General features: G+C 37.2%; 1 protein-coding gene and 1 pseudogene across 2 annotated transcripts; one reads left to right on the forward strand and one right to left on the reverse strand.

Annotated features, from left to right (window-relative positions):
* The first annotated feature begins 15556 nt into the window (after positions 1 to 15556).
* On the forward strand, positions 15557 to 18310 carry LOC135640902 (uncharacterized). 2 transcript variants are annotated; one of them, XM_065155742.1, is made up of 5 exons: positions 15557 to 16082; positions 16156 to 16256; positions 16330 to 16501; positions 16583 to 16702; positions 16775 to 18310. In XM_065155742.1, the coding sequence occupies exons 1-5, from the start codon at positions 15894 to 15896 to the stop codon at positions 17660 to 17662; spliced, it is 1470 nt and encodes a 489-aa protein (XP_065011814.1). In that variant the 5' UTR covers positions 15557 to 15893; the 3' UTR covers positions 17663 to 18310. The 2 variants fall into 2 exon arrangements, with proteins under 2 accessions (XP_065011814.1, XP_065011813.1); XM_065155741.1 differs by having other exon boundaries at positions 15637 to 16082; positions 16330 to 16702.
* A 2451-nt stretch (positions 18311 to 20761) lies between these two features.
* Positions 20762 to 26128, reverse strand: LOC103988982 (zinc finger protein VAR3, chloroplastic-like; annotated as a pseudogene).

The following is a 26128-nucleotide window of genomic DNA, read 5'->3' on the forward strand; positions in this document are numbered from 1 at the left end:
CAGTGGCAAACGAGGGTGAGAGTGGAGGCAACGAGTAACAATAAGGGGCATTACAGGTATTACAAGAAAAAGTAGGGGGCATTGTTTGGGAAAAAGTGAAAACAGGGGCACAATCTGGGAAAAAGTTGAAAACATAGATATAGTTTCTTTCTATGTTTTACTATTTTCATTTAATAAATTGTTTCTTGATATTTGTTTAACCATTCATTTTACTATTATCATGTTCAGTTGTATTTGTTTAACATTTCATTTTATTACTTTCTTGTGATAGCTTGTTATTTGCATGGGCTACAGATTTTTTCCTATTTAACTATTTTCCTGTAATAGATTATTTCTATGTTTTAATATTTTTGTTTAATAAATTGTTTGCTCAGTTTTGTTTAACCTTTTATTTTATTACTTTCATGTTTACTTGTATTTGTTTAACCTTCTATTTTAGTATTTTTCATGTGATAGCTTGTTATATGTTTTACTATTTTCGTTTAATAGCTTATTCACTCGTATATAGTTTCCCTACTGATTTTAATTTTTTAACCTAGGGCAAGGGTGATAGTAGCAAACAAGGGCGAGAGTGGAGGCGAGTATGACAGAGAAGGTCCTTAGCAATGACAACATTGGACGAGGGCGAGGGTGTGTTCGAGGGTGAGGGTGTAGGCAGCGGATGAGGGCATGACGACAGTGACAAACGAGGGTGAGAGTGGAGGCGACGGGCAATAATAAAAGTCATTACTGGTATTACAAGAAAAAGTAGGGGGCATCGTTTGGGAAAAAGTGAAACAGGAGCACAATCTGGGAAAAAGTTGAAAACATAGATATTGTTTCTTTCTATGGTTTACTATTTTCATTTAATAAATTGTCTCTTGATATTTGTTTAACCATTCATTTTACTATTGTCATGTTCAGTTGTATTTGTTTAACATTTCATTTTATTACTTTCTTGTGATAGCTTGTTATTTGCATGGGCTACAGATTCTTTTCTATTTAACTATTTTCCTGTAATAGATTATTTCTATGTTTTAATATTTTTGTTTAATAAATTGTTTGCTCAGTTTTGTTTAACCTTTAATTTTATTACTTTCATGTTTACTTGTATTTGTTTAATCTTCTATTTTAGTATTTTTCATGTGATAGATTGTTATATGTTTTACTATTTTCGTTTAATAGCTTATTCACTCGTATATAGTTTCCTGACTGATTCTAATTTTTTAACATTTTCTTTTACTTTGTTTGCATATTAGCTTTTTCACTCATATTTAAATTCATGGCTGAAATTTAATTGTATTTAACCTTAAATTAGTAATAGCTTGTTCACTAATAATGAATTTGGTGACTGATTTTTGATTGCGTAACTTGTTCTTGTTTGATGCTGTTAGCAATTTAGGAAATAGTCTTTTAGATATTTAGCATGGTCTTTCTTTTCTTGCTTTGGTCTTGTTGTGCAATAACTTGGTCACTAGTAATAAACTTCATGACTAAATTTCGTTATTTAATCTTTTCTTGTTTGATTTTTTAAAAATTTTAAGTGAAATTTTTTTTCTATTATATTATATCTTTATTTTTCAGCATTTACCTTTTTCTTCCTTGTTTCACTAATTCTGTGTAAATGCTTGTTCTCTAGTAAACAACTCCATGACTCATTTTCACTTGTTCAATCTTCTTTTTCACAAGTAATTGACTTCATGACCAGTTTTAATCGTTTAACCTTTTCTTGTATTAGTGTGTTTTTGTCTTAAATTGTTTCTGTTCTTGTTTCAGTGATTACAGTCAATAACATTCTAACTAGTGACTAAAAGTTTAGCATTGATTTTGTGTGATGGCTGGTTCACCAGCCTTTATTTCTTTCAAATTATTTAGCATCAGCTTTTTAGATTTTAAATTGTTATTCTTTCTCTCTGATTATAGTGATTTTGTGTAACAGCTTCTACAATAATAATTAAGTTCATGACTGATTTTGTTTACTGAATTCTATATTAGTGATTAAATTGGGATACACTGTTAACTAAAACCATCGGCAACTTGAATTTATGTATATGTTCTTGAACTACACAAAATTTGTATAAATGAAAGGAAGAAATGTATAATGTTGGTGACTTGCATAACTAAATATCTTCTCCTCCCTGCATCCCAAAACTTTCTTTGAGGACGAGGAAACTTGGGATTACTATGACCTGTCTGTCTCGAACTCACCTTAATTGATTCACTTTATATTTGCCAACTTGGGCTGGTGGGTTGGAAAAAGTTCACATGTGGTTGCAGACATACTCAATGCAGGAAGGCTGCAGATTTGGTTTCTCTTCCATTAACATATTCAAAGTCTACCATATTTGTTACCTGGGAACTTTCTGAAAGCTTCGGAACTGACGATCTCTTCTTACTCTTTGTAATGTCATTACTTTCCATGGTTACACAGGTAACTTAAGCCTTCTCTTCAACAAATCTTAATCTTGTCCCTTTGTGATCCTTAAGGAACCGTTTGTCCATCTCCTGTCCTGTGGTTTTATCCATTTGTCAACTTGCACTTGGATCTTAGGTCACATGTTATTTTTGTTTGAGTTAATTTTTTAAACTATGTTTAAGATTAGTCTTGCAAGAATGAATAATCATATAGTTTATTAGTTCAATTGGTTAGAGCATTAGCTGCTAATATTGTTAAGATTATAGTTCAAGATTTGAATGAGTCATTAAATTAATTGGTTTTTTAGTTTTAAATGTGTAATTGTAATCATCGATAATTTTTTAACATAAATTAATTACTAGATTACTAGATGTATTGATTTATTATTAATTTCTATGTTTGTGTACTATTGTTAAGGAAATGATTAAATTTGATTTCTTTAATCATGTGAATAAGTTAGGAATTCTATTAATCAATTAAATTATTAATTGATTTATTTCTTAATGAGTGATTTGATTAAATAATTTACATTTCATTTTCGTATGTGAACTATAAGAAATTAATATTATATTTCTCTCTTTGTGTGTGAAAAAAAATAAAATAAATTAAAAATAAGAATTAAATTATTACTTATCATCTGGGAAGATCTCATCTTCTCTTATATAAAGGGGACTAACAATGAGAGGATTGAAGAGAGAATTTTTTATCGAGGAAAGGATAGTCGAGGAGAGGTAGGATCTTTTCCTTTTAGTTAGTTTTGATTTATGTTTTGAAATCTTACATTAAGATTATTATAATTTTATAATGTATTATAATGTTTTAATTTCAAAATTTCATGATTAGTAAACAATAATAATTGATTTGCGATGTTAGAATGATTATTTGATTTATATTGATCTATTAAGCTTATGTGAATTTTGATATTGATTTAATTATTAAATTTTTTTTATTTTTGAATTAGCATTATAGTTCTAATTTATTTCATTAGATATATCTCTATTTTAAGAATTATGTGTGAAATTCTATAATATAATTAGTTTTAAATTTAAGATCATGAATTTAAATTTTTAGTTAATTGATTTGAGTTATTCTTTAATAATTTTAAATATTAAAATTTAATTTGACAAGAGAAGTCTAATTGAGGTCCGACTTGAGTCAGGTTGATATGTCAGATCTGATCAACTTAGCCCATATGGTCATGTACAACCTAGTACATATGTCGAAGTACAACCTAGCCCGTGTGACTAGGCATGACCCAGCCATGTGGCAAGGTACGACCCAACCACGTGGCCAGGCATAAGCCAGCTCATGCGATTAGGTACGACCCAATACATGTTGTTAGATATGACCCCAACTTATGTGTCTAAGTACAACCAACTCGCGAGCCAAGTATAACCTAGTTCAATGGTAAGACTCAGCCTAACTTATAAGTGAGACTCAACCTAGTCCATGAAGGTAAACCTGTCCAACTATGCGATTAGCATTAGACACATCGTCACTCTTCTATTTAGCCCGTTGTACCTCAACTCAACTTATTACTTAGAACAAGCATGTGCAGCGCATGTGACCCGCCCAAGACTCAAGTGGGCTGGTTCGATCCGGGCTAGCACTATACGACATAGTTTAATTTCTTTTCCCTTTATTGGTTTGAGCTCGTTAATTTACTAAATCAAACAGGTTTGATCGGTTAAAGCCGGTTTAGGGTGATTCTAAACTAACTTGACTAGTTCAAACCTACTTGACTTAATCGAGATCAATCAAATCTAAATTAAACTAGTCTAGAATGATTCTAGATTGGTTCTATAAGGATTTGAGGTTGGTTTCGTTAGATAATAATCAAATTGAGTTTGATTTAAGTCAATTGAGATATTCTAATTAGAGTTTTGTTTGATTGAGGACTATTAAGAGATCAGTGTTTCATGCCTTTATGATTTGATGAATTTAAAGGATTTATCTAGAGATATCATTTGAAAATGATTATTGATTTTTTACTTTCTCTACTGATATGATTATTATCATGTAGTAGCTGGGCTAGTAGTTCACATTGAAAGTGTAACATGTGAAAGGAGTTGCAGGCCCATCATAGTGCAGAGCTACTAATGAATATAGTTTAGCATATTTACGTCAAGTATGATCTCTCATAATATTTAATCATATTGATTTCTTGATGCATGCGTGAGTGAATGGATGAGTGTAAATGAATTATCATAGATGTTTATGTGTCCCTATCGAGGGCAGGTATGACGATTCATTTCAGGGATTAGTGGATCGTCAGACATGATGGTTAGACGGTTCCTCCATCCGTTGTTGGGAGTAACGTATCTCCATTTGGGCAAGTGAGAGATACCACTCCATCCGCTATTGGGAGGAATCCATCCCGTGAAATATGCCTTTCCATCCGTTGTTGGGAGAGTGCACCATCGGGTGATGTACGCCTTTGTTATTATGTATGTGTTACATATGGCTGATGCATGATTTTGTTTATTATGTAAGAAATTATCATCGTTTTTTTTTATACATAAGTTTTATGATGAATCGATATATTATAATTTCTTATTGAATTATTAATATTTATTTTTATTTAATGAACATTGAAGATTATTGTTTTGATTTTTTGAGGTTCCTATGTGTAGTTGCTGATATGTTTTTATCTTAGGTTTATTTTCAGAGTAATCTACTACTTTGTAATAGATCTGAAGCTTGGGTGGAAGAAACTTATGACCCTACGAAAAAGATGTAATCATTTTTTTAATTAATAAAATATTTACTATTGTAAAGATAAGGATTTGAATTCAGAGATGAAAAAAAAAATTATCATGTAAATTATGAATAATAAATTATTGATTTATTATTATTTTTATAAATTCGGGATGTGACAGTAATGGCTTATAACAAAAATCACTAGTGATTTAGTGAATTAATCTTTTTCTGTTAGCTTTTTATTAATATTTTCTTGCTATAAAGATTTTTTTTGTGCATCATCAGTCATGAAGTAGTTACTATGACAAATTATTGTACAAAATCATTAAAACAAGGAATTAATTTTAAAGTAAAAAATCACTAGTGAATTAATTAATTAACCCTTTTTTTTTTCTTTCTGTTTTGCTTGTTTTAGCTTTTAATTTGTTTATGTTTTCTTCCTTTAAAGATTTTGTTCTATCAATTCACTATTGATTTTATCTGTTTAGAAACTATCAAGGGCACATTTGTTCGTAAACGATCGAAATCGAAGTGGTTCAATGTGAACTAGTTCAATTAAAATGTCGCCGGTAGCGGTGAAGCCTAAGCGAAGTCTCCTGGGTGAAGCCTTCAGGTGACAACTCCTCCTCCCTCGTCCCCTTGGAATCTCTAACAGGGCCCAAAGCCTTTCTCTGGACAATCTCGTGCGGCCTCCTTCCACTCGCAGCAGTGTTACCGAGACCCTATAGCAATACCACCGAGACCCTATTTGTCCTCTCTTATCTACAACAACATCGTCAGGGCCCCCCCATAGAAGTGCCCCTTTTGCACCCAAATACCTGTGCAGCGGTGCGCTCCGCTCCCACCACCACCACCGCCACCACCATTTGAGGAGACCCTACGATAGTGCTACTGAAAAGACTTTGAGAAGCAGTCTTCGACCATCCAATAATTGTTCCTTCAACCTGTCGACAACCGTTAAAAATTTCAACCCGCTTTCTTTCTGTTGGGGGCTTTCAGACAGATAAAAAGTTGATGAATTCAAAGGCATACGGCCTATAATATCTTGCAGGTTGGTTGTCGACATCTCAGCTCACCTCAACAATATGCATTAATGATCCCAATATCTCAATAACACATAATAAAGGGGACATCTGAATTGACAGAGTCATTAATGATCCCATGATATTCGGATTCGAACACACAATTATGTTTAAGTTCCATTTTTTATAACATAGTCAAACTTCCTCCATATGACCTCAAATTTTTCCATAACTACGAGAATATGATTCTAACATCAATTGTAGTATATATTGATAAAAATTAAACGAAGAATATAGAAAGATAGAAGTTGTAGAAGAAACTATGAAATGTATAAGATGTAATTGTCTCGTTCATTTTGATAGTGAGCTCTTGATAGCTATTTATACACACTCAGCAGGGAGGTTATACACATTCAGCAGAGGCTTTGTGAGTGAGTCTGCTAGTTGATCAACTGTATAGCTGTATGTACGTGAGAAACACGAAGTTGATGTCTGACAACTTGATCTCGCACGAAGTGGAAGCCAATGGCTATGTGTTTCATGTGGGAATAGAACACTGGATTAGTACATAAGTAGGTAGCTCCAATATTATCACAATATATTGTAGGAATAACTGTGGAGTTGACGTTGAGTTCCTTGAGCAGATTTGTGACCCAATTAAGTTCAGCAGCCGCGGTGGCGATGGCACGATATTCAGCTTCAGTTGTAGATCGTGCAACCGTCTTTTGTTTTTTTGAACTCCAACTGATTGGAATAGCTCCAAGGAAAACAATGTATCCGGACGTAGAAGTTCTGTCATCAAAGTTCCCTGCCCAATCAGCATCAGCAAAAGCATGGAGATGGAGTGAAGTATTTTTGCGAAGAAAAATGCCATGATTAAGAGTCCCTTTAAGATATCGCAAAATTCGTTTGACCGCAGACCAATGCGTAGTAGATGGTCGATGCATGAATTACGATAATTTATTGACGGCAAATGAAATATCTGGACGGGTGAGAGCCAAGTACTGTAAGAAGCCAAGGACTTGTCGATATTGAGTCGAATCTGTAGTAGGACTTCCATCACATAATTTAAATGATTCACTGGTAGAGAGAGAAGTTGTAACCTCTTTCGCATCCTGCATGTTTGTTTTTGATAATAAATCTTGAATATACTTTCTTTGTGACAGGAAGAGACCTGAAGGTGTAAATGTTGCTTCCACTCCCAAAGTAGCTTAAAGTTCCTAGATCTTTGAGGGAGAATCGATCGGCCAAGTGCTTTAGAAATGCCTGAGTCTTCAAAGGATCATTTCATGTGACAATAATATCATCCACATATACTAAAAGATATATTATGCTTTCATTGTGTTGGCAAATGAATAACGAGGTATCAGACTTGGAATTGATGAAGCCAATTGAGGTAAAAAACGATCCAAGCTCGTTATACCAAGCCCTTGGAGCTTGACGAAGTCCATAAATAGCTTTTTGAAGTTTGCAGACATGCCTCGGATATTGAGGATGAACGAAACCAGGAGGTTGCTGCATAAAGACATCTTCAGTAAGTATCCCCTGTAAAAAGGCATTGTTAACATCCAATTGTCGTATGTGCCAGCCCTTTGAGATGGCCAAACTCAAGATAAGACAGATTGTTGTAGGTTTAACAACGGGACTAAATGTCTCTGTGAAGTCGACACCAGGTCGTTGATGAAACTCTTTGGCGACTAGACATGCTTTATATCTGGCAATAGATCCGTCTAGGTTCCGCTTAATTCGAAAGACCCATTTACACCCGATGATATTTTGTGTGTGATGAAAGGGTACTAAGGTCCATGTAGAGTTATGGAGGAGAGCATCATATTCGTCACACATGACTTTACGCCAATGAGAAGATTTTTGAGCTTGAGTGAATGGCGATGAGCAAGAAATCTACAGCGATTAGGTGAAAAGAAAGAAAGAAAAAAAAATCTACAGTAATTACAGTTGTAGAGAAATTGCTGCGGCAGTGATGGTTGTGGCGGTAAGGATGGCGACAGTAGCACTTCTCGCTCGAGTGAGATGTGGGAACAAGGAGGAGAGGTCACTGGCCGAAGAATAGTTGCAAGGACGACGGCCACCACGATAATGTAGGCGAGGTTCTTGTGAGGGTAGGAGGTGGCCGCGACACCGGAGGAGAGGTAAGCAGCAGCACTACCCTTTCCAACTGAAGAGAAAAGAGAAGGCTTCGACAAAGCTGCCTACATCCGCAAGGAAGAAGACTTTGATACCATGATAAAAATTAAACGAAGAATATAGAAAGATAGAAGTTGTAGAAGAAACTATGAAATGTATAAGATGTAATTGTCTAGTTCATTTTGATAGTGAGCTCTTGATAGCTATTTATACACACTCAGTAGGGAGGTTATACACATTCAGCATGGAGGATTTTTCTCAACTGCTTAGAGATTTCCTCAACTGCCTTAAGGAAATCTTATCTACTTATCATATATATATATATATATATATATATATATATATATATATATATATATATATTTCCATCTTAGGATGATTTACGATAATTATTTATCAAATTTAATATGTTTTGAAATATATTTATAAATGAATATATTTTAGTTTAATTTCGAGTATAACGGCATCAACTTTTTTCAAATAACCTCAAACTCTCACATTATTACTCAAATATGTTTGCAACACCGATTGTCGTATTTTTTTTATTATTTATAATGATATTAGGATAATTATTGATAGAATTTGACACGTTTTGAGTTGTATCTCATCAAATTTATTTTTAAATGTGACTAGATGAACTTCAACCAAACTCAATCAAGCTTTCACATTACTACTTGAGTATGATTCTAACACCAATTGTAATGTTTATTTTATTTTTTTTAAAAAATATTTATCAATTTTGACATATTTGAAAGTAGATTTCATAATAGAATATATTTCAGTTCATTTACAATTGTAAGTCAACTTCCTCTAAACAACCTTAAACTTTTACATTACTATTCTAACACCAATTTTAATATTGTTTATATTTTAAGATTATTTTAGAATATATCCATCACATAATAATTATTTATCGAATTTTACATATTTTCCATTCCAAATATGCTTTTCAATACGAAACAATTACTTCAAACATTCTTCGAATATCTACGGTGAACATCTTAGGGGAGCATATTGTTTACTCATGAGAATTTATGTTTTGATGTTATCCAACTATAAGCTTGCTAGTACAATACTTTGAAACTCCAAAACATCTTAAAATATCTACAAATCATCAATACATGTATATGTAAAATATCACCAATAATTTAATTTATTATAATGTAACATTATCATATCACATCAATTTAACATTTAAAAATTATATATTTTCATAGTATAGCTCAATGATGATAAATTCATTTTTATCCAAATATAAAACTAAAATATTAAGCATAAAGTCATCGAAACATATCCTCCAAGAGATTTTTATACATATTTATATCATCAACAACATAATTGGTAGTATATACATTAAAATCATCATCTTATTCAACTTTTTCACTTATTCTTTGCTCGTCTCATTCATGTCCAAACATATAATAACTATCTTTATTTACATTCAATATGAATGTCTAGAATTCAAATAAAGTTAGGAGTTTGAAGTTTTACATGAGTAGTTCATTCAATTTAGTCTTGTATATCGTAATTATTTTCGAAAAATACTTTTGATTCCAAAGAGACAAATGTTTTTTAATTGAAACTCTCCATTTCATCAAAAATATTAAATGATTCATTTGAAAATGCTCATCCTATCATAAATTTTCAAGTATTAGTATTAAACAAAAATAAAAAACTATGAATCTTCTAACATGCTTTGAATACGAATGGAACAAACATGTCATCATCTAATATTAAGAGTAGCATTTTTTTTGTTTAAAAAAAGAGTGAAACAAAAATATTGAATCTTTTGTTGAAGGTTTTGATTTCAATGCAACATAAGAAAATCTTATTAAAGAATTAAGTTATGATATTCACACTTGTATGCTCACACGTAATAGAATTTGCGACTTTGAAGATTTCATACGTTTAAGGCCACTATTACTGTCTGAATGGCATATGACTCAATGCAACATGTGAATGTTATTCAAAATCTCCCTCTCTCTAATATCAAGTTTTTCATCAATAGCATTACATATAAAAACTTAACTAGGTGAATAAGTATACCATCCTACTCCTAGTTATACTCATACCCTACCCTATATGCATGATTAAATTTTAATTTTTATTGATAATGGTGCAACAGAAAGTAGACAATCTTAAAATTAAAACATGTTAATTTATTAAATAGAATAATAGAGTTTTCTTTCTATATATTGTCTTTGACACCTGTACATAATTATAACATTTAATCAAAGAGAAACACAAACATAATATATCCAAAATTTATATACCTAAAATGCTTATAGGTCATCGTCTACATCTTTATTGATATGAGCTTTTATATGCTTACTTCCCTACCTAATCACTTGGGTGGGGTACTACTATCTTTACCTACAAAATATAGTATATAATGAGTAATGACTCAATAAATATAAGCATTCATTACTTTATTTATGTATGTACCATGTATATCATATTTCAAAATCATCGACATAAGATAACTAATGATAAACACCTCATCCAAATGACTTCTTTAGCAATCATAACCCTACAAAATAACATATGTAAAATAAAGAGATAAAATTGTATGTCAAAATAATTTAAAATACTTATATGTACATATAGAAAACATAACAAATTCATGGATTTATATACTCCATATCATTACGTATACGTGCACTCCCATACCGTACGTCATTGTAATATATGCATGTACTCTCACACTATACGGTATAATATATACGTGCACTCCTATATCATATGTCATAATATATACGTGCACTCGGACACTGCACGTCATAATATATGCGTATAACTTCATATTGCACGTCATAATACATACATACACTCCCGTACCTCATGTCATAGCATATACATGCATTGCACATCGTAACATATTCGTGTACTCTCATACCGCATGCCATTGAAAACACATGCACTTACACACTACACATCATCATATATCCATGCATACAAGATATTTTTATGCTTATAAAATGTTGAATCTCGTATTTTGATTATGAAACCACTTGATATATGTTTATGATTTAATTTGCGTTTTGAGTAACGCAGGATACTTCGATCAGGATGAGACAATTAAAGCAAGAAAATCATGTTGTGCTGGAGGAACATGTCAGAAGATTGGACGTCGGGCCGGTGGATCGGTCGACGTATCGACAGAAGGCTTCGGGTCGTGGACTCGGGCATCGGGCCAAGAAGAGCGGGTATTGTGCCAAGGATATCGGAGTTGCGGAGTCAACTGACCGATTGGGCAATAGACTGCAGGAAAGGACGATGCGCCGAAGAATCAGACGAAGCGTCGAGGGACCAATGACATGCCGGACAACTTGGTTAATTGCTTAGGATTAATTGTCTCGATCAAAGTTTTTGTTTTGAGTGTGCAGGATTAACTACGATGGAAGAAAGACATACAGCAGGAGTTGCGCCGGAGTCAAGACAATGATCACGTTGGGAGTTCGAGAGTTCTACGAAAGTTCGGACGGTCGTCGGAGGTTCTATGGGAACAAATCCGAGAAGTCCAGGAGCTTGCCAAAGAAGCTTGTCGGAACTCGCCAAGTGGATCGTCGCAAGTCCAGGAGTTTGCCGGAAGTCCGTAGGAGCATCACCGAGGGTTCATCGGATGATCGACGAAAGTTAGCCGGAAGCTCGCCGGAAGAAGCGATTGACGTACCGGAGCAAGTTGCAGTAAATGTCTTAGGAAATAATCGTAGTTAGCACAATGATTAAGTTAGAAATGGGAGGTGATCCCATTAACTTAATCTTAGGGCAATCGGGCCCCTGAAAGACCCAAATTGGGCCGAATGAATCAACCCATTTGGACCTGAAATAGTGCTAGGAGGTAGCACCGCCAGGGTAGGAGGTAGCACCGCCCAGGAGGCAGTCTCTGAGCGAGACTAGGCGGTGCAACCGCCCCAGCCAGGAGGTAGCACCGCCTGGGCTCAGTCTCCGAGCGAGACTGGGCGGTGCAACCTCCCCTGACAAGAGGTAGCACCGCCTGAGCTCAGTCTTCGAGCTCTGCCAGGCGGTGCAACCGCCTCAGTCAGGAGGTGCAACCGCCTGAGCTCAGTCTTCGAGCTCTGGCAGGAGGTGCAACCGCCCCTGACAGGAGGTAGCACCGCCCAGAGGCTCAGTCTTCGAGCTCTGCCAGGCGGTGCAACCATTCCAGTCAAGAGGTGCAACCGCCTGATCCCGGAATTCCGAGAATTGACAATTTTGAGCTCCAAATTTGAAATGGGTTGGGGCCTATAAATACCCCACCCATTCAGCACTGAAAGAGTAAGAACTTACCCGAAATCTTGATCTTTTTCAGTGATTTTTAGAGCTCAAAATTGTTGTAAAGGCCAAAAGTTCTTCTCCCTCTTTTCTTCAAAGTTTTGAGTTGTAAAGAGAGGAAAGAAAATTTCTGTAAGGGTTGTCTCCTAAGCCCATCAAAAGGAGTGAAACTGTAAAAGGGTGGTTGGCCTTCGCCTATTGAAGGAAGGCCTCTAGTTGACGTCGGTGACCTCGTCGGTGGAGGAAGCCAAAAGTGGAGTAGGTCAAGATTGACCGAACCACTCTAAATCTCGGTTTGCATTTACTTTGAGCATATTATCTTTACTGCAAACCTCCTCTGAAGCTTACTGCCTTCTGCGCTTTTACGGTCGGGTTTCAAGCCTTTTACTTTCCGAATCAGCGTTTAGACGTAAATCTGCTTTTTCGTACGATCATCATATTGTAGATTGCGTTTACGTTTTGAGCTTTACCATAACTGCAAATTGCCTTTATACTCTTGCTTAAACTGTGTCTTGCCTAATCAAGTGATTTACGAATAAGCATTTAGACGTAAATCAGTTTCTTCGTACGAATGTCGGATTTCAGTTTGCGCCTATATTCTGGTTTTCATCATAGCTGCAAACTGCCTGCATAGATTGACTTTAATCTTGCTTAGAATCGACTTTCACACAGAAATTGTTTTTATCGTTCGAACGCATCTTTCGGTTTTAATCGTAGAAAGTTTTCCGCTGCACTAATTCACCCCCCCCCCCTCTTAGTGCTCTCGATCCTAACATAAAATACATACATTCACATTTAGCTCATGATAATTATATCATTCAAAATATATTTTCTAAATATATTATGAATATGATACTTTATATAATCACTATTTTGTAGTGAATTAAACTTATACTTATATAATTGAACTTAAAAATGAAAATGCTAACGAAAAACTATGTTCCTTAATGATCGAGTGTGCTAAGGAACGATATACTTATCAAATTGGGAGCATGACATACCTTAATTAATTATAGAGCTCGGTAGATGTAAGTGTTGTGGGATCAACTTAGCATTCACAGAAGTACGTTATAGTTGAAGGAAAGAGACTTTTGAGGACTCTTCCCATAGACAACAACCAACATTCTTTGATCAACACATACCAATTGTGTCAACAACGTAAAACTTATTCCTCATAGCTCGATCACCATAACTCTCAGAGGGATGCAACACCCAACCATTCCTTCCTCCAACGTAGAAAATATAAGCCCCAATGGAGTCCATACGAGGCCACAACCAACCAAGGCAAGGATGACGAGGGCAATGCTTCAAGTCGACGCCTTGGTCTATTATCAGCAGTGTAATGGAAGGGGAGGAAAGCGATGAGAAATTTCTGTTCCACACTAAAAAAAATTTATATGAAATTAAGAATTTATAAAATAATAAAATTATTTTTTACCCCTTTCATTCATTTTTCCATTAATGAAATTGATGACGATCGAGATTAAATATTTTACTTTCGTAAATATAAAGATTCTAATACTACTTTTTAAAATATAAAAATCAAGATGTTAAACATAAATAATTATAGGAAATAATATATAATTAGCACCGATGATAATGATGATGGTTTTGTATTGTTATTTTGCACTCACGGTACAATTATGAAATGGATTTTTTGAGCTAAGGTTGATAACCAGTGAAGAGGTTCTAATTAAATTAGTCTTAAGATTGGACCAAGAGAGCATATGTCGTGAGTAGTTCTGTCTGACCAGTAGCCAACTCATTGAAAGCGATTACTTTGGTTTTGTTCCCATTTTAAGTCAAGGCAATGAAGAATGATAAATTAGACGCAAACAGAGTTCTCAATAAATGCCTTTTCTTTTATCAGCACAAACTTAAATTAGACGCCAACAGTTTTAACGTTATTATTCTAATAATGAACTGTTATATATATATATATATATATATATATATATATATATATATATATATATATATATATATATATATATATATATATATATATAGTCTGTGTGTGCAAATCTGCCTGATATAAAAAGGCCTCTAATATGTCCCATTTTAAGTCAACAACAGATTGTTTAAATGAAAAATCAACATCAATAGACATAATTACTGTCCTCAAAATGCTTAAAAATAAGAATGACATCAAGTGATCTTATTTATTTCTCATGTGATCTGTAGATGAGCCATTGCATTGAGTTGAAAGATTGATCTCTTTTCTTTTTCTTAAATCAACATTTATGATGTTTACAGAGGGGTTAAGTCTTCAACTGCTGAGATCCGCCCTAGGGTAAACCATTGCCTCAACCCTTACTCTAAACGCCAATGTTATAATCGAGTTATTTTTTATCATATAATTCATATCACTTGTCAATTCACATGATGTTGATATTGAATAAAATATTTAAATATTTATGTATATTACAACAATTTGACAGATTTTGACATGACAACAAAGATTATTATATACCTTAAGATCATTTATCCTAAAAATTATCAAGAATGATGTCACAGTCTCATAAATTCGATAAGCATAACTCTTTCAAATTTGTTGTAGATGTGATTTTGATCACCAAGTGACAGAATTTCATCTAGCATTAACTAGCTTATAACCACTGTCTTATTATGCTAATTTACCATAACACAAACAACAAAACCTCACAATCTCGACCCAATCAAAGTCTAATTGCAAGTGATGCAGATCCTCCTTTAGTTTATATGTAATTGAAACTGATCTATGCTACCCACCAAACCCTTATTTGACATCAGCCTCATCTATGATTGATGGATTCCAACAACCACTTTAAGTGCAAAGAGTTATTAGTCATAAGCATCCACCCCGTGGTCATATATATATATATATATATATATATATATATATATATATATATATATATATATATATACCGATGGTTGGGCCATACCATCCTTGTGGCGACAAGCGGTCATTGTCTTTTATGTTTTTCTTTGTTTTACCTATGACTATTTTGAATAAAAATTATTGTAATAATTAATTCTAACAAAGCAGTATTACTCGCAGGTATAATTTAAATAAAAATCGATAAATTAGATAAATGATTGCGATAAAATGCAGGTTCTGGTGGAATTACCTTATCGCATCCAGACGAAGCCAGCTTGCAACGCTGCACTCTGCCGCCGACCTCTCACCTTCGCCACCGCGTGATCCCGAAGCCTTCCACCTAAAGCAATCGCTCTTAGTCATCCCATCTCCATTTGCGCCCTTCCACATGAAAAGAGCTTAATCACTGCGTCGTTCATATACTGAGACGCAACCAAGAAGGCCAAAACCGACCCGTCACCTCTTTGGCCAGCCGAGGAGGACAAGCAACGAGATGGGAAGGAAGCTGGACATTCTTCTCGGGAGGACATCGAGGCAGACGTCCAAGCTGAAGACCTTCCTGGGTCTCACCGTCTCCCGCCTCGCCGTCCTCCGCAACCACCGGCAGGTCCGGCGGGACCAGGCGCGCGGCGACGTCGTCCAGCTCCTCCAGCTCGGCCATGTCGACCGCGCCCTCCTCCGAGTACGCAACCAAACACCTGTTCCCTCCCCTCCCCTTTTGATTGCTTTGTAATCGTACACTGCTGTCGTCCCAGGTGGAGCATGTGATCAAGGAGCAGAACATGTTGGATGTGTTCGTGATGATAGAACACTACTGCCATCTTCTCACAGAGAGGGCCCCGCTCCTGGATCGCAAGTGAGTGTTCTCTACATCTCAGCTCGCTGATCAAACCATATTCTTCGTTGAGGTGGTTCTATATGTCCTGCAGGGAGTGCCCGGAGGAGCTGCGGGAGGCGATCTCGAGCCTGGTCTTCGCCGCGTCGAGATGCGCGGAACTGCCGGAGCTCGATAAGGCCCGTGGCATCTTCTCCTCCAGGTATGGGAAGGAACTCGTGTCTGCTGCCGTCGAGCTGCGAAACAATTGCTGTGTCGATCCTAAGGTAGCTCTGGTTCAAACACTTCGCACTTCTTCAGGTGTTGTGCAGTCCCATCTCATCTTGTTGCTTTTGGATCTCCTGCAGATGATTCAGAAACTGTCAACCAGGCAACCAAGCTTGGAAATTAGGCACAGGGTGATAAAGGAGATTGCCGCTGAGATAGGCATCAAGCTGGAATTCTCCGAGTCTTCTGAAACTGCAGAGGTTTGTATTCTTGTTTTGTGTCGAGTGCACAAAATGAAGCGAACTAAAAAAAAAATGGCACCTTTGATTCAGGGGAATTCGATGGTCAGCCCACCAACTCATCTCAACCTGGAGCAACTTGAATCGGATGATAATCCTGCATTTAGGAGCCATCAGAAGTATGATGATGTGGCCAGTGCAGCACAGGCTGCCTTTGAGTCAGCTGCTTTTGCTGCGGCAGCTGCAAGGGCTGCAGTGGAACTCTGTCGATCGGAGTCCCAAGAAAAAGGCTCTGCTGATGAGAGTAAAGCTGGTAGCCAGAAGAGAAGTGATATCAACGGATCCGAGAGTGTTGAGATTGAGAATTCTGCTGACAGCAAAAACTTTGAGAAGATCCACCATGATCAGAACTCTGGCTCGGATTCAGATGAGGGAATGAAAGCAAAACAGGATGATTTGCTTCACAAGGAAAGAATCAGGGAGAGGTTCGAGATGCAGCTACAGAGATCATCTTCGTCGATCTCAGATGCCAGTGACGAAGATAATGCAGGTTCGAGTGAGCAGCACTCAGCAGGATTCAGAGGAAAGAATATTTTGTTTGATGAAAGTGACAATGAGGAAGAGAAGGATAGGGGTTTAGGAACGAATTTACCATATGCAAGCCATGAAGAACTGAGTCCAGCAGGAAGAATCGGCTATGTTGTCCAAGCACAGCGGCAGTTTGATGCATCCTTGGATGACAGCAAACCTGGCAAGCATCAAATATACTACAGAAGAAATGAAACAAGAAACAGTGAAATGAACAACAATTCATTGCATGAAGAGACGCACAAAGTGGGATCAAGATCAGGAACTGAGAGCAATTATTCAACGTATAACAATGCAGAGAAAACTTACCTGGATTCCTCAAGTACAATGCGCCCATTGAATTTGAGTTCAGGAAAAAAACCCATCTCAGTGAGGACCCGAAGAGGACTTTAGGTGCAAGCACTTGGGTTTGAAGGACAAGAAATGAGCTTTAAATAAAATTTAAGTAGTAGGCTCTTTTCTTTGGACAATCTGAGAATGTAAACTCCATCTTTGACTTTGTTTTAGTGGCAACTGAAATCTAGAGTGGGTGTGGATTGTAGAAAAATCAAGCTGAGAGTCTGTGAATTGCAGTAAAATTTTGCTCATGTATGTCATCTTATGCAAAAATAAAGGTGTGATTGGTTGCAGTTACGGCATTTAGTTCTCTACTGGCTGATCTTCATAGGTTTCTTCAGTTAACCTAGTTGTTTTCCGGTTTTACCAAAACACCTCCACAGCACAACTTAGTTTCTCTTTCATTTTGTCAACCTGGAAAATGAAACAGTTTCTGATCTAACTCACATTTGGATATTTCAAGCTATGAGCAACTGTAACAAGAATGTCAGTCTGGTTTGTCTTTCAACTGCAGAACTCAAATTTCTGCAGTCAGAATGTGCATATTCAAATTGTGGCACAATCCAGAGCCTTCTGCATGATGTGTTTGACAGGCAACACATGGTAAATAACTGTGTTCAACTGTAAAGTTCAAAATCACTATTTTTCACAGTTACAGAAAGGAATTGTAGCATTTGTACTTGAAGTCCATTTTGTAATTTTCTATGTATGGTTCATCATTTGTTCAAGGTGTCATTTGATCAAGGTCTTGATTGTTTGGTATCATAGAAGATCATGGAGAGGCTTTATACATGATCAGCTAAACCAAGACTCACGCTCATTTATAAAGACCAAAAGATGAGGTTTCATAAAGATATAACAATCATAACTATCAAAAGGAACTTGTCAAATGGACAATACAAGAAAAAAAGGTCAAATACAAGGGGCAAAAGAGTTGTATCAAGTCTATCTACGGCACTTGAAGATGTCAATTTCAGTTTTATTCCATACTGGATGGCACCAGTACAGCATACCATTCTGACGAGTGAATCACACTTGAAACTTAGTATATTGCGCATACACATTGCAAGTAAAAAAGTAATTTACTGTTTCTTTTGTTTAATTATAAATTCTCTCACAGAATAAATTTCCTGTGTTTGCATAGAATCCCTCTCTTCCAAGCAATAGTAGTTTAAAAGAAAATCCAGGGAGGGCCTCAATCAAGAACAGGTGTCCCGTGCACTCGGAAGATGCTCGATAATCTGGTGCGGATGAGTCTTATAATTTTCCGAAATTCAATAATAGCCAAAGATGGCAAGGTATGTCAATAGTAACTGACTTTTTGGATTTGGTCATGGAAAGTATAAGATTTTGACATGTTACTCATTGGCAACTTGCATTTGGGAAATGATTGGTCGGTTGAGGGCTCAAGCTCTGAAAGAAGCTACACAATTCTTTCATGCAAGAAGCAAGTCTGGTGCGAACTCTGAAAGAAGCTAAACTTGACATAGGAACAAGATCCACACTGGTGCGAACTCTCTAAGCCATGAGGAATTGTACGCTTTGGGTTGGGCCAGTATGGTCTTACGGGCAGACCTCGAAAGAGGTTTCTGAAGGAGGAACCATCCTTCACTGTTCATTATGCCTTAGTTCTCCGATTCTATAACCAAAATAGGAATCGGTGATACTGATCAGCAGGTTCTCAAGCCAAATTGTAAATAAAGAATGTGATCTGTAATATGGCTAATTGCACACTCTAACTAAGCTGTGGCAAATTCTGATCAAGTGTAGCAGAAACATGAAAAGTTCACCAAGTTGGACAACGAGCATACCCGATGATGGCCGCACGCGCATTAATAAAGCATCTGAAACGGGACACTGCATCAACCAACAAGACCCTAAGATCAACCAACCAGAAGTAAAAGAAACGGAAGAAGAGCAATACAACATATAAAATTTCCCAAACGTGAACGTTGATGGAAGCTTTCGCTTACCTCGTCGAGGAAGATGACCGATACCTGCGCAAGTATAGAAAAATTCATCGAAAATTTTCGCCTTTCCGCAGTAGATGAACGATCGCGAGATAACAAAGTGGAGAAGAGCTGTTGACGAATAGATCGCGTACCTTCAGCGCCATTAGATACGAGCGGCATCTGAATTCTCGTCTTCTTTTTCTGCACTGTCTCTGTTTCAGTTCCCTCCGTCTGTCTTGGGCCGTGCAGTGCGGTGTAGCCCTATGCCGAAGAACATATCGGGCCAACGAAAGCCCTCAGTTGTCGGCTGTTCCAAAATTATGAGTGGGGTTGTCGGCTGATGGTGTCAATTTACCCTCATAAAGAGCCGAGCGACTAGACGGCGACTCGATCGAATCGGAGAGTGACTCGGTCGGGCCGTGGATTGATTGGACCACATGTTCTCCTAAGTTGTTGGCCGATAATTGAAGGAAGAGCAATGGACGGAAGAGACACATGATCGTAGTGGTCGGTGCTACAAGAGTTGTCAAAGGAAAAATAAGTGGATAGAAGATGATGAAAGACTAAAGAAAATGGGTAGTCGGAGAAAAATGAGACAGAGAAAGACGATATAGGAGACGAGCGAGGGGGAGAAAAAGGAGGTGGAGAAGAAAGACTAACGGAGAAGAAGAGAAGTGATCGGCTCCTTTCGTCTCCCCTTAACCCTGATTTAAAGTTGGCATTAAGCATCTTTAAGAATAAACAATAAAAAAAAAGGATTAAATGGATGATACTTACATAATATTAACAACTATTTTCAAAATTAGGCAGATTTGATTTGACCGGATCAATCTGTTCGTTTCATTTTTCTTACAAAAGGAACAAACCGATCAATGGTCGCATAATTATGGATGCTACCACCGCTCTTTATCGGTTGTTGGATCTTTCAAGCAGCAGCGATGGTTGAGGAAAGGGGCACTCACCTCGATCCCAGGAGGGAGTCTCGCGATCATCGTCTCCACTGGTCCGACATGAATGGCTGCCACCTGATAATAACAAGACGCATGAAACCAAGTGATACATAGCATAGCATGAGAAACAATTTAGTCATCAAATAGAGTCTTCGTTCTGCTAGTGGAGACGAGGATAATGTCATGTGGTAATGCAATGGATTTACTCTAATCCTTTTCCTCCACTTCTCCAGCTTCCAAAATGAGAGGGAAAATGAAAAAAAGGTCAAAATACTTTCTACTGGCCAAACCTACATTTGAATTTCAAAATAAATGTAGTATGAGAGAAAGTTCTCCAAATAATATACTTCTAGCAACAATTTAGATGTGGCACTATCATGATACATACATTGATCAGCCTATTGATAGCTTCGGTTTCTCACAGAGGTAAATCTCTTCTTACCTGGTGTTGCCCTTTTGCTCACTAAAAATTTATTTTCTCCCGATAGGGCAATGTGCCGTCATCATGATCGACGACTTCACCATTATCTGTCTCCAAATTTTATGGGGTTGTTTTTCTTTGAATCTTTCGGTGACCTCCATGAATGGTCTTCAAGCTGATTGCCTTCATCTACAGGGCGGTCCCCATCGCATTTTTTGCACACCCTGTTTCTCCTGAAGTTCAGGTAATAACATCTAAACAAAAACTGTTGGGTCAGCAATTGATGGTAGGTTATTCTCATATAAGAAGAGAGAAATTTGAAAGGCAAAAGGTAAACATCTGGATGGATGCAAGAGACTCACAAGGGGCATTCCCACTCTCCTGGATTTAACACTCTCTTTGGTCGCGCTCCCTGGCAACGAAAGCACTCCCTGTTGCGAGCAAAGTTCATAAACTCACACCTGCCAGCCCGCATAAGAATTTGTCGAATTGTGTCAGGATGTCACAATGCTGATTCCAGTTAAAAGAAAGGGAAACAAAACTTCAAAAGGACTATTACTCTGGACAAGTCCAATCTCCTACTTTCATTTCAGCACTGCCCAAGTGTACTTTCTTTGGCCCATCTTCTTTGCACTCCAGACAGCGAAGATTTCGAGCGAAATTGAGGAAGTTGCAGCTGCATGAGAGAGATGCATCAGAACTTTTCAGATCGATTTGCTTATTAACAAATTCGGACGGAATATTCTAAAGAACTCATTTTGTTGTTGCAACATCACATTGTACCAATAACAGAATGCTTATCAGCAACAGAATGAACGATACCTATTACACTATTTTGAAACCAATACACGAACGCTTGCCCTCCATTTAAAAATGTACCTCCAAAAGTTCCAAGAGTCATCATATCCTTTCTCACTAATGTTGTTGGAGTCAGCTGGCAAAACATGACAGGACTGGGGAACAGAAAACAAACTGGACATGAATTTACAAGGTCTGGTTGAGCATATGAGCTATGGATAAGTCAATCAATACTTTTTTTCCCTAAAAAAATTACGAAGAAGTCAACCAACCTAAAGTAGAAGTCATAATGTTCCAACTATATGGATCTTTTCCCATGAACTCTGGAAAGCAATATTCCTGGTTAAGTAAGAGAAGTCAACCAGCCAGTTCCAATTAAAGAGGTTAGTTCACTTTGTGGTCTTGACTAAAATGAGAGTGCTCATTTCACTGAGTCAGCGTTGACATGATTATTTAATATACCCTTTGCTATGCCAGGTAGTGATTCTTTTCAGAATAGTAGCAGTAATTAGTGGAAATAACTATATGCTACAACTGCAAACCCACTTTTGAAATTCCAACGCTGCCCTCCGTGCTCTCACAAGCCTTCCTCTATGGAAAATCGCCACTATCTTAAAAAATCTTTATTACACATAGCATAGTGACATTTTATTGGTTCTTCATTTTGTGGAAAAGCCTCTAATATTTATCACACTATCCTTTGTTAATACCATACAATCTTGTCTGTTCTGGTCACCTTGTCTGCTCAACAAGATGAAACACAAAACTCCGAACAGTGGTTACTTTTATGAAGGTAAATAGACAACACAAAGCAAAAAAGGTAATGCACCCGAATCAACTTCTTGCTTAGAACACCACAGATATCTGCTAACTACACTCCTGTCAGACACCTAAATAACCAGGATTTCAATGGCCAGTTCAATCAAAACTAAATTAAGATCAAATATGACATCAAAGATGTAAGAGTTTTCAGTACGACGAACTTACTTTGGACACAGCCAGTCACCTCTCTTCATTTCAACATTAGATGCTCTGCTATCCTTACCGCTTCTGACCTTCTGAGATGGTTCTTTTGGACTAGGAGACTTCATTACAGGCCCGGGTACAGTTGGATCGATGATTGTATCACTGAGCTTAATTAGCTCAGAGAGTAAATTTCGAGCAGATTTTTGAACTTGCTCTTTGACAGCAGAATTTGCCCCCCCAGAAAGCTGCTTCAGATTTACTGCATAGCTCAACAAAATACGCATTATATCCACTGTGCGGGGTCCCTCATCTTCCTTTGGTATTATGTATGCCTTGTCACATGCTCCTCTTAGATTGCAGGCACCGCAAACCTGAATTTCAAATGACATTTGTATCAAAGCCATGTTACTTCAGTTGGACTAGTAAATGGTTTGGTATCTAGTCTTATTTCTTGACTAAATATAATTTAAATTCTGCATTCATCATCAAACATTAATACTTCAGCAAAGGTTGGTCAACAATAGATATCTTTCCAAATTTCATCCCTCATTAGATTTTCTGAATTACTGCAGTGACCGTGTCGATAGATAGACATACATCTCCTTCATCAAGCTGCAGATAAGCTCTCAACCTTTTTGCTGAGTTGACAGCTTTCCGGAACACATTAGGGCACCCATACTCAACAACAGCCTGAATATCTTCTCTGGGAAGAGAGCTGCACCATTAAGTGATCAAACAAAACTTAGAAAAAAAAAACATCAACATGAAAATGCAGTTGATCTTATTGTAAGTTCAGCATAAAAAGATCTTTAGTAGTTAAAAGCCATAAACACACAAAGGCACACCTTGGAAACGCAATATGCTTATCCAATTTTAAAAATTTATTGGCACAAGTGCAATCAAGTATGAGCATGATACTTCCAAAAGGAGACCAATCAGCATGGGATTTGTGAGCCTGCAGAAGCTCTCTGCAAGAGCCCACAAATATTGTTACACCCTCACAATGGCATGAAACCTGTTTATTGTGCCTATCTAGAAGGTGCTAGGCACGTTCTTATCACACTTTGTATGTATATTATTATTGCAACTACACAATCAAAGGACTAAATTACACCGTGTACCAGTACAGCATATGATGCAGGATACACCAGAGATGGCCTGCAGTGCACAAAAGTGAGAGGAAGGGACCAACAAGTTTGATGATAAATCATAAGTCTTTAGCTATCCTATCAGTGTTTATGAAAACAAAACACACATGTATGTTAAGATCATACCAGCCAAGATATGAAAAAAAACCTGTTGTTGTTTATTAGGAAGTGGGAAAGATAATGGTTACAGTGGTAAGAAGAAGCCTTCTTATACTTAATTTCGGACCTTCCAATCCAAGTAAGAATTCTATTCTTTATGCTGATACAAAATGTGTGAGTTCAGTAGATAAACATGTGAATTAAGTTTAATGAGAAAGAGAACTGCCTGTATCTACCCTTTAATCTGTTAGATCTTATTCTATAAAGCATGGTTCGCTTTATTAGTCCGCACTGATGTACCAACCGACTGTCGATACAGTATGTACATACATACCGACACATGGTATGATAGGGCATACCGATAGATCAGTATATACTGCACATACCGATCTCCTATTAGACTGATATGTACCATCCGTACCGGGCGATATATCGCGGTACAGCGAATCTTGCTATAAAGTTTCAACAAGAATTCAAAAAGATACCGATCTTAGTCTAAGAAGGCTTTTTGGCATAGACTATTTGGCAATGGGGTGTATTTGTCACTTCATTTCCTACTAAAGTGTCCCTGGTATGATAGGACATACCGATAGATCAGTATATACTGCACATACCGATCTCCTATCAGACTGATATGTACCATCCGTACCGGGCCGTATATCGCGGTACAGCGAATCTTGCTATAAAGTTTCAACAAGAATTCAAAAAGATACCGATCTTAGTCTAAGAAGGCTTTTTGGCATAGACTATTTGGCAATGGGGTGTATTTGTCACTTCATTTCCTACTAAAGTGTCCCTGGTGAATCCCAACATCGGTTGACTAAGTATACAATCAGTCTTTTCACTCTGTTATCGAATTCAAGAACTTCAAGATATCTCATAGAGCATGATGCAACAAAATCAGAACATCTTATCTTAATTCACAATATTAATGTCAATAGGTAATGGTGGCCTCAACAAGGAGAATGCAGGTTCACACAGAGAGATCAAATGAGAGCAGAACCCAAGAGATACGATAATTTAATTAAGTTCTTGGTAAAATAACTTAAAGCAAACTCGATTATTGTCAAGAAGAAGGATGCAATCAATCGGTAGGAAGTTAAATACATGATCAGCACACTAAAGGAAATATTGAGAAGCTATTTACGGATTATGAAAAGCACCAAGATCAAGCTAGGCAGAGGTGCACCAGTTAGTGAATATGGATGGAAGGTTCTTTGCTATCAATAGAAGTGTTATAAGATCTAGTCGATGTATTGAATGCCAACTGGAAATATCAACCGATTGAATCATCACTAACAATTCATCTTGTCACTTTATTCCTTTAATAGATTCCTCACTTCTCACATCATTGGTCTAACAACTGAGAGGTTTAGGTTCACTGATTGGAAATTTATAAAGACCAGAAAGAACAACATCTTAAGTATTAATTCTCTCCTACAAGTCAGTAAGAACCAATTCCCAATCGATGACCAAATCATAACTCATATTTTAACCAACAAAATCATGGCCTTGATATTAAGCACAAGTACGAGAAATTACAATAGAAAATCAACAAACAATATCACACACCAAAATCACATTCATATTCAACTCGTAGATACTCAAGATTATGCTATTCATCAATATCCAAGCTAGCTGTTTAGGGAAACGGGGAAAAGAAGGATTCTGCTGTTGAAGAAAAGAAAAAGGACCTGAAGATGTCGAACCGCTCGCGAGAGAACTTGAGGCAAGCATTCTTCACGCGGTTGAGCTCCACGGACGCGTCATCGTGCTCCGACGACACGCTTGCGCCCTCACCCTCCACGCTTCCAGCCGGAATCGTGGAGGTGGGCACCGCAAAGTAACCCTTTCCCCTCAACTTGTCGAGGAACCGGTCCCACTCGGGCCACGGATGGGAGGAAGCGGGCGGCTCATCGACGCTCGCAACGGGGCCGTCGGCCGCGATGGCCGCGGCGGAGCAGGTGGCGTGGGATCGCAGGGAGGGGGGTTGCGCGAGGGGGAGGAAGAAAGGGAAGCGGCGGTGGTAGTAGGGGGAGGGGAGGAGAAGAGAAGGAGAGATGGAGCGGGCACCGAACCTGCAACTACGGATGAGGGGAGAGGAGCTCAGGTGGAGGAGCCGCGACGCGGGAGCCATCATGACACTTCGGCCAAGAGGATAGCGGAAGCGGTGTGTAGGGTTTATGCCG

This window comes from Musa acuminata, chromosome BXJ3-6 (assembly GCF_036884655.1).
Source record: "Musa acuminata AAA Group cultivar baxijiao chromosome BXJ3-6, Cavendish_Baxijiao_AAA, whole genome shotgun sequence".
In the NCBI taxonomy this organism is placed as follows: domain Eukaryota; kingdom Viridiplantae; phylum Streptophyta; class Magnoliopsida; order Zingiberales; family Musaceae; genus Musa; species Musa acuminata.

Coding starts and splice junctions, on each gene's coding strand:
- LOC135640902 (XM_065155741.1), top strand. CDS start 15,894: ATGGGAAGGAAGCTGGACATTCTTCTCGGGAGGACATCGAGGCAGACG. Junction 16,083..16,155: donor TCGACCGCGCCCTCCTCCGA/GTACGCAACCAA, acceptor CTGTCGTCCCAG/GTGGAGCATGTGATCAAGGA. Junction 16,257..16,329: donor GCCCCGCTCCTGGATCGCAA/GTGAGTGTTCTC, acceptor TATGTCCTGCAG/GGAGTGCCCGGAGGAGCTGC.